Here is a 12,421-nt window from a genome sequence, read left to right as displayed (position 1 = left end):
GCCTCCTCATTACTCCCTCCGTCAAGCGTCCAAATCGATCGACACGGTCCTCCATGATCCGACCGGTGTAGGTCGCACGGTGGCCCTCGGGATCGACCACCCATGCACCTGGGTCGTCTTGGTCAAGCATCTCGTACCTGGTCCCCCCTGACGGGCTGACCATGGTAAACCAATCCCCCATACTCATCTGACAAATGGCGTAGTCCGCCCAAACACACAGCAGACGCGAGGGTCAACTCCAAAGAATTATATAATTAATAAAGCCAGATATAATTATAGAATAATATATACTCGCCTCTCAGGCTTATAAGTTTTGGAGTAGCTTCCTAGGGTTGCATGTATCACAATAAATATAAAGAGCCACAAAAACAAGTAGCATGCCTCAAAAAAATAGGATAAACAGTTACCAATCACACTCAGCAAACAAGTTAGCATGTATGTTGCATGAAATGCAATGCTGGGTAACAAAATGCATTCCGGAAGAAGGATGGACATCAACGAGACGGCCCTAACACCAGCCACGGTGGGTACCTTCCTGCTCGCGTGTCTCTTACACCACACAAAAGTAGTCAGATCAGCAGTGAACCCGTAGGTCTGCCATTCCGTCTGCTACTGAGGACCACCGTAGTGTCCTAAATATGGAAATCCGGGTCTTATGACCATTTTGGAATCCACCGAGGTCCGGTATCACGCCGTGTATTAACCTCAAAATGAGTGCATGAATGCAAGTGATTAGCCAAACAACGTCTCCGACCTCACCCGACACGTCGCCACGTGTTCTAGCTAACTTAAAGTCTCTAAAAAAAATACCCTAAGGTAAATGTCGATTCTGCGACAAAATACAATTAATCATAAACAAAAGAGTGCAACCACTCACGACAACTCTTCGAGTCATCAATGCTCTCACGAAGTCTCACGCTTCTGTGGAGTCTCACACATTCACAAAGTCTCACGCTTCAGTGAAGTTTTATGCTTTCACGAGGTCTCACGCCTCAGTGAATTTACACACTTGCACGAAGTCTCACGCTTCAATGAAGTTTCATGCTGTTCACGAGGTCTCACGCCTCAGTGAAGATCCATGCTTTCCACAAGGTCTCACACCTCAGTGGAGTATCACGCATTCACAAGGTCTCACACCTCCGTGAAGCTTCTCGGCTCATCCCTTGGATGGCTAAACAATTGCTCCCAGAGCGAATGAGTATTAACATACCCAAAACTCGAAATCTTCCCAACACTTGGATCCGACGACACTTCTCATTTTCCAAAACTAAACATCAATCCAAAGCTTGCATCCGAGATTGTTATCTTTATTTAAAGGTTTAGAGGTTGTTTAGTATCTTATGAATTTCTTAATAAAAATAGCTCTTTTTGTCTTATCGTATTCCCTAAGAGTTCAAAGTTCCCATAAACCCAAGTAATTCCCTGAGAAGGTCTCGATCCATTGGAGCATGACAAGGTCCGAACTCCGTTCGTCCTTTTTAAAACTCTCTCAAAATCTCATAAAAATTCGGCATGACCTGCCCGCAATCCTCACTTTTCAGAATCTCAGGTACAAGTGTAATAGCATCATTGAAACAGCTCAACCAAAAGACATAAACAGCATATTCCAACACATCCTAAGTTAACCATGTAGCACATAGCATGTGAATCATTTAGCACACAATATCATGGCATCAAGTACTCAACAAGTTCGGCCGAAGCCTCAGAAATCATTTCAGACATTTAGCAATTAGGTGCATAACACATAAATCAAGTCGAATTTCATCGACACCTAAAGCATTATCTAGTAATTCAGAGAGTAGCCCTCACCGGTGGGTCTTCCAGCTTCCTCCTCAAGATGTTCTCCAAACTCTTCTCCTTGATTTCTTGGAATCTCCTCAAACGAACCTTAAGCAAAAATCACAGAAATCAACACCAAGAGTCAGAAACTCAGCAATCAAAGAGTCCTAGGGTTACACAGTACACTACTACCTCTGTGGTACGACAATCTAACGCGTTAAGACAAGTTTTCGAAAAATCGGATTCTCCTCCCCCCTTGATATAGCTCTCGGCCACTTTCCTTAATTGGAAGGGTCGATTTTTCTTCGATCAAACTTGGTTCCTAGGTTAACATAAGCCGTAACTAAGACGGTTCTAGGCTCGGAAAAATTTTCGGATCGAAAACTGATATAGGGGTAGTTTGGTCATTATTTTTAGCTCAGAATTTCAAAATTGGATTTTTGAAAAACAAATTGGATGGGGACGTCCACAACGACGTTTATGACGACAAATCCTACTAGCACTAAGCCAAGTCGATAGATTAGAGCGTAAAGGTTGCGACTTTGGCGAAAAATGGGTATTTAGGGTAGAAATTGATCCCGGCGGCATTTCGTCGACATTTGACAAAATCTAATCCGCAGAACACGCTCAGGAGCATGCAGGGAAGAAGTTTAGACGCTGAAATCAACTGATTTGAACAGTTTTTCAAAAACCTCAAAATTTTGAACTCAGAAAGTCGCAGGAGAAATGGACAGAAACGACGATTCGAAGGAGAGTATAGATTACCTACCTCGAGGTCTTCGATTAGTGACGAACGGTGAAGCAAACGGGCAAGAAACGACGAAGATCCGGATCTCTCTCTCTCTCTAGAAACTCGCGGCTTGGAGGGGTGGGGAAAATGGGTTTTGTGAAAAAAATCTAATTTTTCAACTATTTATAGGTTTTGGAAAAAACGGAAAAATGATTTTTTTGCGATTCCGATTTTTCCTGCGCGTTCCTCTGCGCATTCTAAGATAGGTTCTGGCGACAGAATTCCAGAACTCAAAATAGAATTCTTGGAATTAAACCAAAAGATCCAAAATCGGCATAAGTCGGTGTAAGTCGGTTTATCCCGAAAAACTACTTTTTGCAGTGATCGTCGGATGAGAAAACTTCCTTCTGAAGAAAGATTAGGAATGATGAGAGAAGTAGGAGAACGCGGGTGGAATCTTCATTTGAGTTTCCGGATAGAAAAAGTCTTCATCGTCTGTCGATCTTAGGTTTTTCGAACTATCAGGGATTCCGTTTCGGCAAACTTCCGAGAATTGGAATTTGACGTTCGTACATTCCAGGATTTCGCATCGAAATGGTTGTTTAAGGACGGAAAAGAGAAGTTCTAACATTTCTCTGAGGATTTTTGGAATTAGTTTCCATCGTGTCCTAAAGCGTAAATTAACTATTCACTAATACCTTCGACCTAGGATTTAGCGTATGTTAATCGTGCTATAACCCTTTCGGTTTTTCGATACATTCTTGGACTTTTCCTGAACCTCTTTCCTTCCCAAATTTATCTTAATCAAATAACTCTTTTATTTTATTCACTTATCCAAAACGTTAAAACTTGGGCCTTACAATTGAGATGACTAAGAATTTAAATCTATTATTTTGAGATATGAAATTATACATTATTCTGTTATTCTACAAGACCAAGCACCTCTTGTAGAAGAATAATCATCTCTTGTTTGTTGCATTAGCAAGTGCAACCAATCCATGAAGTTAACTGAGAAGGTGACCAGAACAATCATAAAAATAAAATAAAAAATCAGGATTTTCATTAGAATAAATGTTATCTAATTAATCTTGAAATTTTGTTGGTACAATTAATCATGAAAAATAGCAGTATTTGTTTAGTATAAATTTATATTTATAAATGTTATATTGATATTCCCAAAAGATGATTTTTTTTTATGTGTAGAGAAATGAATCATTTTAGAGCTCTATTTTACAAGCATTAACAGTTTCAAGAAAATATTTTATTTTAAATATCTTAAACTTCTTCAAATAAAAAATACTAAAATATTTCAACATGTTAGTCCTGCAACCCACCCATATTGCCACCCGTACCACTAATCTAATCCAAGGCTGTATATTACGCTATGGAGTAAAATCATGCTTAGCAAGCAGAACCTGAAGCGTTAGACTTGAAAATCGCTCTGTTTATGGTTGCATTTGTATCAATAGCAAACAACACAAATCAGCTGCAACTGCAATCACCACTCACTTGCGAGGTACTTTTTTGGATGAATTTCATTCCCTATTTCCCCCCAAACCCAAATTATCGTTCTTGCTGATCCTTCGATTCAAATGTTAGGGTTTCCCAGATTTTTTGCCACTGCAAATCTGCAATCGAAAACGAATTTGCATAACTCACCTCTCAAATGTGATTTATAATCCTGTTTACCTTTTCATGCTTCATTACTTATCTGAATTATTGTTGGTTCCTCACTTGATTTACATTGCAAAAATATCATTCTATTTTTTTTGGATTTTCATGCTTAGGTACTTATCTGAATGTCTAATTCAACTGATGAGATGTTAATGCCGCCGAAGGCGAAGAGAGGAAGACAAAGTTTGAATGAAAATGAAAATGAAGATAACAAAGATAGACTCAGTGACTTGCCTGATTGCATTCTCCTTCACATTCTATCATTTGTGAAAGCCAAAGCCGCGGTTCAAACTTGCATATTGTCCACAAGATGGAAGGATCTCTGGAAACGTCTTCCTTCCCTCATACTACTGTCCTCAAACTTTTGGACATATAAGAGCTTCACCAAATTCGTGTCTCGGCTTTTGACTCTTCGCGATGGCTCGACCGCGCTGCACGGTCTAGATTTTGAGCATGATGGTCACATTCAGCCTCACCTCCTCAAAAGGATTGTAAAATATGCTGTTTCACACAATGTCCAACGATTAGGATTGTCCGTCACGTGTGCTATTGAACACTTTCCGCCCAGCGTCTTTTCGTGTGAGACTTTGACATCTCTTAAGCTCGCAGTTCAACCTAAAGGTTCTCTTTCGGAGCGAACGCTACTTCCGAAATCTCTTAATTTGCCAGCATTAACTACGTTGCATCTAGAGCATTTTGCCTTTTGTGCAAATGACAATGACCGTCGTGCAGAGCCCTTTTCGTCCTTTAAAAGGTTGAATAGTTTGATCGTTGGCAGTTGTAGCCTCAGTGATGCTGATATCCTCTGCATTTCAAATACATCTCTTTGCCATTTAACTGTTTTTAATCAGTTTCTGGACTTGTACGAGTACAATATTGAGCTATCTTCTCCAGGCCTTCATTCCTTTGCCTTTACTGGTACTCCTTATCAGCTACTCAGTGAGAGCAGCAATCTTTCTTCCATTGAAGAAGTGAATATTGATGTAGCAATTTGGTATGCTAATTTGGAAAAGCTGTCTCCTTTGGTTCTACTCATCTGGCTGGCATACCTTGCCAATATAAAATCTTTAACAGTCTCGACAAGTACTCTTCAGGTACATTCTTCGCATTTGCATGTTAGTATATGATTCTTTCATTCTAACATTTTGTTAAAAATCATTTCACTTGCGATCCTAACTCATCCTCATCACTCATTGCTCAGGTTCTCTGTCTACATCCTAAGTTACTGAAACTTAAGTTCCCTTTGTTGGGTAGCTTGAAGTCGTTGAAAGTAATACAGAAACCACTTTCACGTGGATTTATTGAGGTACTGAGAGAAGTCAAGTTACAGAAAGCAACTACCAAATCACCGAAAGCTGCTGCTGCCATGTTACCGAAAGCTAGTAAGGAAGATTCATTTTCATCTATACCTGATGGAATAGTGGACTTTTTGCTTCAAAACTCGCCATCTGCAAAGGTTGACATCACAAGTTGCTCAAGATGATGTTTATAATTACTAGAGTTATTTCTTCCTTGTCTGTTTCCCTCATTCTCTTTGGTTATATCTATCTATGCTTATTAGGAGTCCCGTGGGACTTGGGTTGAGAAACAAATTCTACATGTCAAATGAAAGAAAGTAAATAGGTGATTTGTGGTAAGATCTTTATTTTCAAGTAAATGAAGGTTGGATGAGAAGAAAGGAAGAAGGAAAGAACTATTGTATTGACATTCATTTTCTGTCATGACATTTTGGATCTCATTTTCATATGTTCAAGTTTTCATTAGCGTTTGTGTTGATATTTAACAAATCATGTTCACTTGGGAGGGATTACATACCAATCTTTTTATTAAAGATTCATGTCAGCACTCAGCAAGCCTTTTTTCTTAGTGCATTTCTGGTTTCTTCTTGTATCATGTTTACTTTTTCAAGTACATCATTATCTCTTGTAGTGTAGGTCGCTTATTTGCTGATTTATGAGTCCAGCAAGCGATATTTGTCAGTTGTCACACTGAATTCACATTGCTGGGCAAGTTGGTGTGATAATTTATGGGTACAGATTTATTTTTTTACTTAATGGTATGATAATGGACAATATATACAGGTGCTCTATTATCACTGGCTTCTTTATTTTTATCAAAGTTTCCTAAAATAAAGTGCTTCTCAATTGCTAGAAGGGTGGGATTAATCTCACTTATAAATTACTTGTCATATTACTGATCCACATTCTGCTTATACTCAAATTTCAAGTGGTAACAGTATGCATCTCCTTCAAATTTGTATATTATTTTGCAATATATATCTTTTGAACTCTCATTCTCATATTCTCATGCTTACTCTCGCTAAGAGTTCTAGCTTGTCATCCAGATTTCGACAAGTTGGTGTCCCTATGAGCTGTGTCTCGTTTCTGGTGGCTTTAATTCCATGGGGAAAAGCAGAGATTCATGCTTGGTTAGGTTATCATGAAGAGATTCATGCTTCCCTTGCTTGATTTTCCTCAATGAGGGGGAAGTTTTGGGCAACCCCGTGTTGGGATGAAGTATTGGAAGAACTGCGCAGTAATTTTTCCTATCCTCTAATGGAAAAGGGAGGGAAGGATTGGAACCACTGCAACACTCATTTCCTTTAAGTTAAAGGAAGTGTTTCTACAAACCAAGGCATATGTGGTTCTATTTCTTTTGACTTTTTGAATGCTTTAGGAACATCCATTGTGTTTTCCTCAGAACGGATTTTGAATTATAGCCAAGTTGTGGTCAGCTGTTTGGCTAGAAACTCGTTCATGGCGAGTTGTGGTCCTGACATATCTATGCTTAACTTCTTGCCTCTTATGATTTCTTGTTCGTTCATGGATAACGAATTTCTCAGCTTGACGACCTGCAAATTGAGAATCTTCTTCCTTGTATGTATGCGTGAAGCATGCACTGACGTTTGTTGCTCCTCAATGCGACGCTCCAGTCGTTTTGTGAAATTATCAAGAATTGGAGTGTTGTTTCCAATTTCTTCCTTTTGGCGAGAAGGAGCTCTCACAGGTTCCGGTTGCGACATTTCAAGAACTTTTAGTTTTCTTGAACTGGGCTACCATGGGGAAGCTATTTTTGACTTGTATCCATCATGGCAATAGGAATTTATTTACAGAATCTAAGATAGCTCTCTGATTGTGTGTGTAAATCATTCTAATTTATCAAATTTGATAATTTGAAATTGAGGAGAACTCCGTTTACACCTGTGAGAAAACATTTTCTATTTTCATTTTCTGTTTTCATATTCTAAAAATGATTTTCATTTTCAAATTTTTGAAATTAAGAAAATATGTTTGGTTTAACTTCATATTTTCATTTTCTGGAAATGAAAATATTGAAAATGTGTTTGGTTAAACTATTTTCAAATGATTATGAAAATAACTTTAAAATAATAAAAGAGTATATTTAAAATTATTCATATATAATAACTTTTATATATGAATAATTTATGAACAAATTTTATTATGTGGGTTATTAATGATAATAAAAATTTATTTTTTAACATCTAAAAAAATTAAAATGAGAATGGAATAAAAAAAATATAAAGTAGTACAAAACATTCTGAACAAAATAATTATAAATATGGATAAAAAAAAATATTGACGTTATGTTTGTTTGTATAGATAACGTAAATATGGATAAACATGAGTAGTTTGACTTTATTTCAAAAAAAAAAATTTGACTTGAATACATGATTAATAACAAATTGAATAAAATAAAAAGTAAAAAATAAAAAGGATTTTAATAAAATATGGATGATGACAAATTTCTCGTGATGCAGTAACAGATGACACCGAACCAAATAAAGTACTATTGTGTTAAATAGGATAAATTTTAGTGTGTGCAAGATTTGAGCCCAGGACGCGTAAGTACTTAAAGCAAATACAAATTAAAGTTCCACTTATTTACAAGACAGCCACCGCGTGTCCACTATTTCCATTTTCACGGATTTTCAAAGAAAACAATGAAAACGTCTTTTTTTTATTTTCAGATTTGAGCCCATTTCCGAAAATATTTTCTAAGAAAACATTTTCAAAAAATTAACCAAACATATTTTCACTCCTATTTTCTAATTTTAGTGAAAATGAAAACAGAAAACGCACAAACCAAACAGGCCCTTAAACTCTTATACTTATTATTGTCCATTGATCTAATTAAAATCTAATGGTCCCAAATAATTTAAGTTGGTACTCACGTGATTTTCTATTTCCCTATCCTTTTTCCCTTTTCAATTGCTGGTTACCTCTGCCTTCCCACTGAATTTTCCCTAGCCACAATCTGTCAAACCTCATTGTTCTCTCTCTCGTCTGTATGTGTTTTGTTCCCGTTAGTTCTAGGTTCAAATTTCATATCACCTTCTCTTGAATATTTAATTTCTCATTGTTTTCTAAAATTCTATATGCACAATAACTACCCACAAGGGCCACAACGTCACATATTCATCTATCAATTGTATATAATACTTCATGGAAGAAAATCATCACAATTGTGCCATTGCTATATCTGATTTATTTAATTGTTATATTTGATGGGGATGGGAACAGGCGAGGCCGTTCGTAGGGGCCTATGATCTAGCCTACCACAGGCTTAGGCCAGGCCATGTCAAATTGGTAAATAGGCAAGGCTTAGGCTTTTTAAAAAGCCTATTTAGTTAAAAATGATAGGCTTAGACTATTCAAAAAGTCTTTTAAGCCTTATAGGCTAGCCTACTTAAGTAAAAATGATTAGTATTTTTTTGGTACATTGTAAATATGATTAGTATAAATATATTTTACCATTGATGATGTGTATATATTAGAAATTTATCATAATATCTTCATATTATATACTTATTGACATTTTTATATATTTAAGCAAATTGACTTATATAATGACTCAAAGTTATAAGTCTATTTAGAAATAGATATATAACATATTTAAATACCTTAATATGAAGTGTGATTTTATACCAGCTCTCCAACTTTAAGAAACCAACATAATCTCTAGTTTAGTATCATCTCTACCTAATAACTTATAATATTATGAGTCTGATTGTTGAAAAAATTATTTCAGTATAATTTAACCCGTTAGTTTATAAGTTTGATAGCTTCTGTACAAACAAGTTTGTTAGCAAACGTAAAACTCTTGTTGTGAAATAGGCATTTAAATTTAAATAGGCTACCAGGTCATGCCAGGCTTTCGAGAAGTTCAGGCCAGACTCAAAAAAAGCTTTTGACAGGCCACAGGTCAGGCTCAAGCCTTAAGATTTTTAAACAGGCTAGGCCTATTCACACAAAGCCTACCTAAGCCCAGCCTATTCTCACCCCTAGATGGAAGAATATGTTACGTTGAACACGAAGAAAGAGAAAAGAACAAGCACAATCGAGAGCAGGGACCTAATAAAAAAAACCGATCGACTAAATATACCATTGAGATCATGGAACAGAGCAGAAAAAGGAGAGAGAACGGTGAGGTTTAACAGATTGCGGCAAGGGAAAATTCAGTGGAAGGATAGAGGTAACCAGCAATTAAAAAGGGAAACAGGGATAAGGGAGATAGAAAATCACGAAGCCCTCCTCAATCACGTGACTTACTAACTTAAATTATTTGGTACCATTAGATTTAAATTTGATCAATGAACAATAATAAGTATAAGAGTTTTAGACTCACACCGGTGTAAACGGAGCCCTACTCTTTGAAATTTATTTAACTTTCACTTTGCAATTTCACTTTAAGTAATTTGATATCCTAACGTAACTACATATATTAAATTCATTCGATCAATTTATATTAACCTTATTAGTTCAATTTCAATCAAAATTGTTTTCTAGTTTTTTCTTTTGAGGAAAAATTGTATACTAATTTTTTTTTAAAAATGAAAATTGTATACTAATTTGAATGATAGACGTTTAGACTTTCGATTAAGGTAATTTGTAAAACTTGGCCCTAATATATCAAATTCAACAGTCGTCTAAATAAAATCAACAGTTCCAGTTTTAACATTTTGTTAAAGTATCGTTCAAAAAAATATTTGTTAAGTAACTTGGTATGCTAATTTATCTGATTTGATAAATTGAAGTTTAAATTAAATACCAGAATGAATTACAAGATTTTTCATAAGTTTCACAAAGATACAACAACAAAAAGAAAAGATCGTTCGGTTCGGTCCACATTTTGAATAAGAGATAATCGTGGCCCAATGCCGATCCTTAAACCCACTTTTTAGGTTTTCCAAAGAAACGAATTTGCTTAGTGAACTGCGCCACAATTGCTTCTGGCTCTGTTAGTTTCTGGGATCTCTCAAGTATGTTTTCTTCTATGTTAGATGGTAGGAAATAATTTCGTTTACCTTACCTTTTCATGCTTAGTTAAATTTCGGTTGAAATCAATGCGAATCTGTGTTGATGCCAACGTGTCAAAATTTTGTTTATCTGATTCACATTATGGCAAATTATAACTTATTTATTAATACTTGAAATCACGTTTGAGTTGACTCTAACGTCAAACCAAACATCTCAAGCTAGACCCACACAAATGTTTAATCGAAAGCTCTGTCATTCTTCCCCATACCAACAACAACTTGAGTCATCTATTGATTGACAAACACGTACTTACTTATTCTATTCTTGTTCCTTACTGAATTCAGATTGTGCAAAAAAAAAAAATCATTCTATTTCTTTGCCTTTTTATGCTTAGGTACTTGTTTGAATTTATAATTCAAGGGATGAGAGGTTATGGGCGCCAAAGGCGGGAGAAGAGACGAAGACACAACGTGAATGAAAATGACAGGCTCAGTAACTTGCCTGATTGCATTCTCCTTCACATTTTGTCATTTATGAATGTCAAATATGCAGTTCAAACTTCCATGTTATCCAAAAAATGGAAAAATCTTTGGAAACACCTTCAAACCCTCATTGTACATTATTCCCCGGGCTTTTCGACCTTCCCGCAATTCTCCAGATTCGTGTCTAGACTTTTGACTCTTCGAGATGGCCTGGTCGCGTTACACGATCTAGATTTTGAGCTTAATCTTCCCATTCAGCCCTATCTCCTTGAAAGGATTGCAAAGTACGCCGTTTCACACAATGTCCAGCAATTAGGATTGACTGTCATGTGTGACACTGGAAACTTTCCATCCTGCATCTTTTCGTCTCAGACTTTGACATCTCTTAAGCTCAATGTTCAGTCTGCAGATCATTTTTTTAAAATGTTATTTCCCAAGTCTCTTAATTTGCCAGCATTAACCACATTGCATCTAGAGCATTTTGCCTTTTGTGCAAATGGCAATGACCGTTGTGCAAAGCCCTTTTCGTCTCTCAACAAGTTGAATAGTTTGAACATTGTCAGTTGTAGCTTGAGGGATGCAGAGGTACTCTGCATATCAAGTACAACTCTTTGCAATTTAACTGTGCATAACCGTTCTCGAAACTTCTTGTACTCAATCGAACTATCTTCTCCGAATCTTTGCACATTTGCATTTACGGGTGTTCCTTTTCAGCTCCTTAGTGGGAGCAGAAATATTTCTTCCCTTGAACAAGTGAATATTGATGCACAAATTCTGTCTAATGAAGAAGCAAAGATTGATTTAGGAACATGCTTAAATTACCCCACGTCTACTCCTTTTATTCTACTCAGCTGGTTGGAAGAGCTTGCCAATATAAAATCGTTGACAATCTCTACAAGTACTCTTCAGGTAAATTCTTCACATTTGCTTCTTTCATTTTAAAATTTTGCCAAAGATCAATTACTTGCGTTCCTAACTTATCATCCTCACCCCTCTTTGCTCAGGTTCTCTCCTTAATTCCTCATTTATTGGAGCTAAAGTATCCTATCTTGGGTAGCTTGAAGTCATTGAAAGTGATACATAAACCACTTTCACATGGATTTATTAAGATACTGATACAAGCCAAGTTACAGAAAGAAACTACCAAGTCAGGGAAAGCTATTGCTGCCAAGTTAAGGAGAGCAATGAAGAAAGAAATGTTTTCATCTATACCTGATGGTACAATGGACTTTTTGCTTCAAAACTCGCCGTCCGCAAAGGTTGACATCATAAGTTGCTCAACTCAAGTGGATACTCTATAGTAAGGATGAGGAAATGTTATTTCTTGTATCAAATGAAAGAAAGTTAATTGGTGGTTCGTGGAAATATCTTAAATTTATCGGCACTTTTATATTCTGTAATGATGTTTGTGGATTTTGGACCTCACTTTCATATATTCAAGTTTGCACTAGCGTTTGTTTTTCTATTGAATAAATCAT

General features: G+C 36.4%; 2 protein-coding genes across 2 annotated transcripts; both read left to right on the top strand.

Annotated features, from left to right (window-relative positions):
• The first annotated feature begins 3,859 nt into the window (after positions 1-3,859).
• Positions 3,860-7,380, top strand: LOC130718840 (putative F-box/FBD/LRR-repeat protein At1g78760). Its single transcript, XM_057569469.1, has 4 exons — positions 3,860-4,025; positions 4,297-5,277; positions 5,385-5,639; positions 6,528-7,380. The coding sequence occupies exons 2-4, from the start codon at positions 4,309-4,311 to the stop codon at positions 6,624-6,626; spliced, it is 1,323 nt and encodes a 440-aa protein (XP_057425452.1). The 5' UTR covers positions 3,860-4,025; positions 4,297-4,308; the 3' UTR covers positions 6,627-7,380.
• A 3,503-nt stretch (positions 7,381-10,883) lies between these two features.
• LOC130747775 (F-box/LRR-repeat protein At3g26922-like) lies at positions 10,884-12,421 on the top strand. The gene is made up of 2 exons (XM_057600811.1): positions 10,884-11,852; positions 11,948-12,421. Exons 1-2 carry the CDS (start codon positions 10,884-10,886, stop codon positions 12,242-12,244), a joined length of 1,266 nt encoding a protein of 421 aa, XP_057456794.1. The 3' UTR covers positions 12,245-12,421.

The sequence above is a fragment of the Lotus japonicus genome, chromosome 1 (genome assembly GCF_012489685.1).
Source record: "Lotus japonicus ecotype B-129 chromosome 1, LjGifu_v1.2".
Lineage (NCBI taxonomy): Eukaryota > Viridiplantae > Streptophyta > Magnoliopsida > Fabales > Fabaceae > Lotus > Lotus japonicus.
This window is presented reverse-complemented; position numbering and strand designations above follow the sequence as displayed.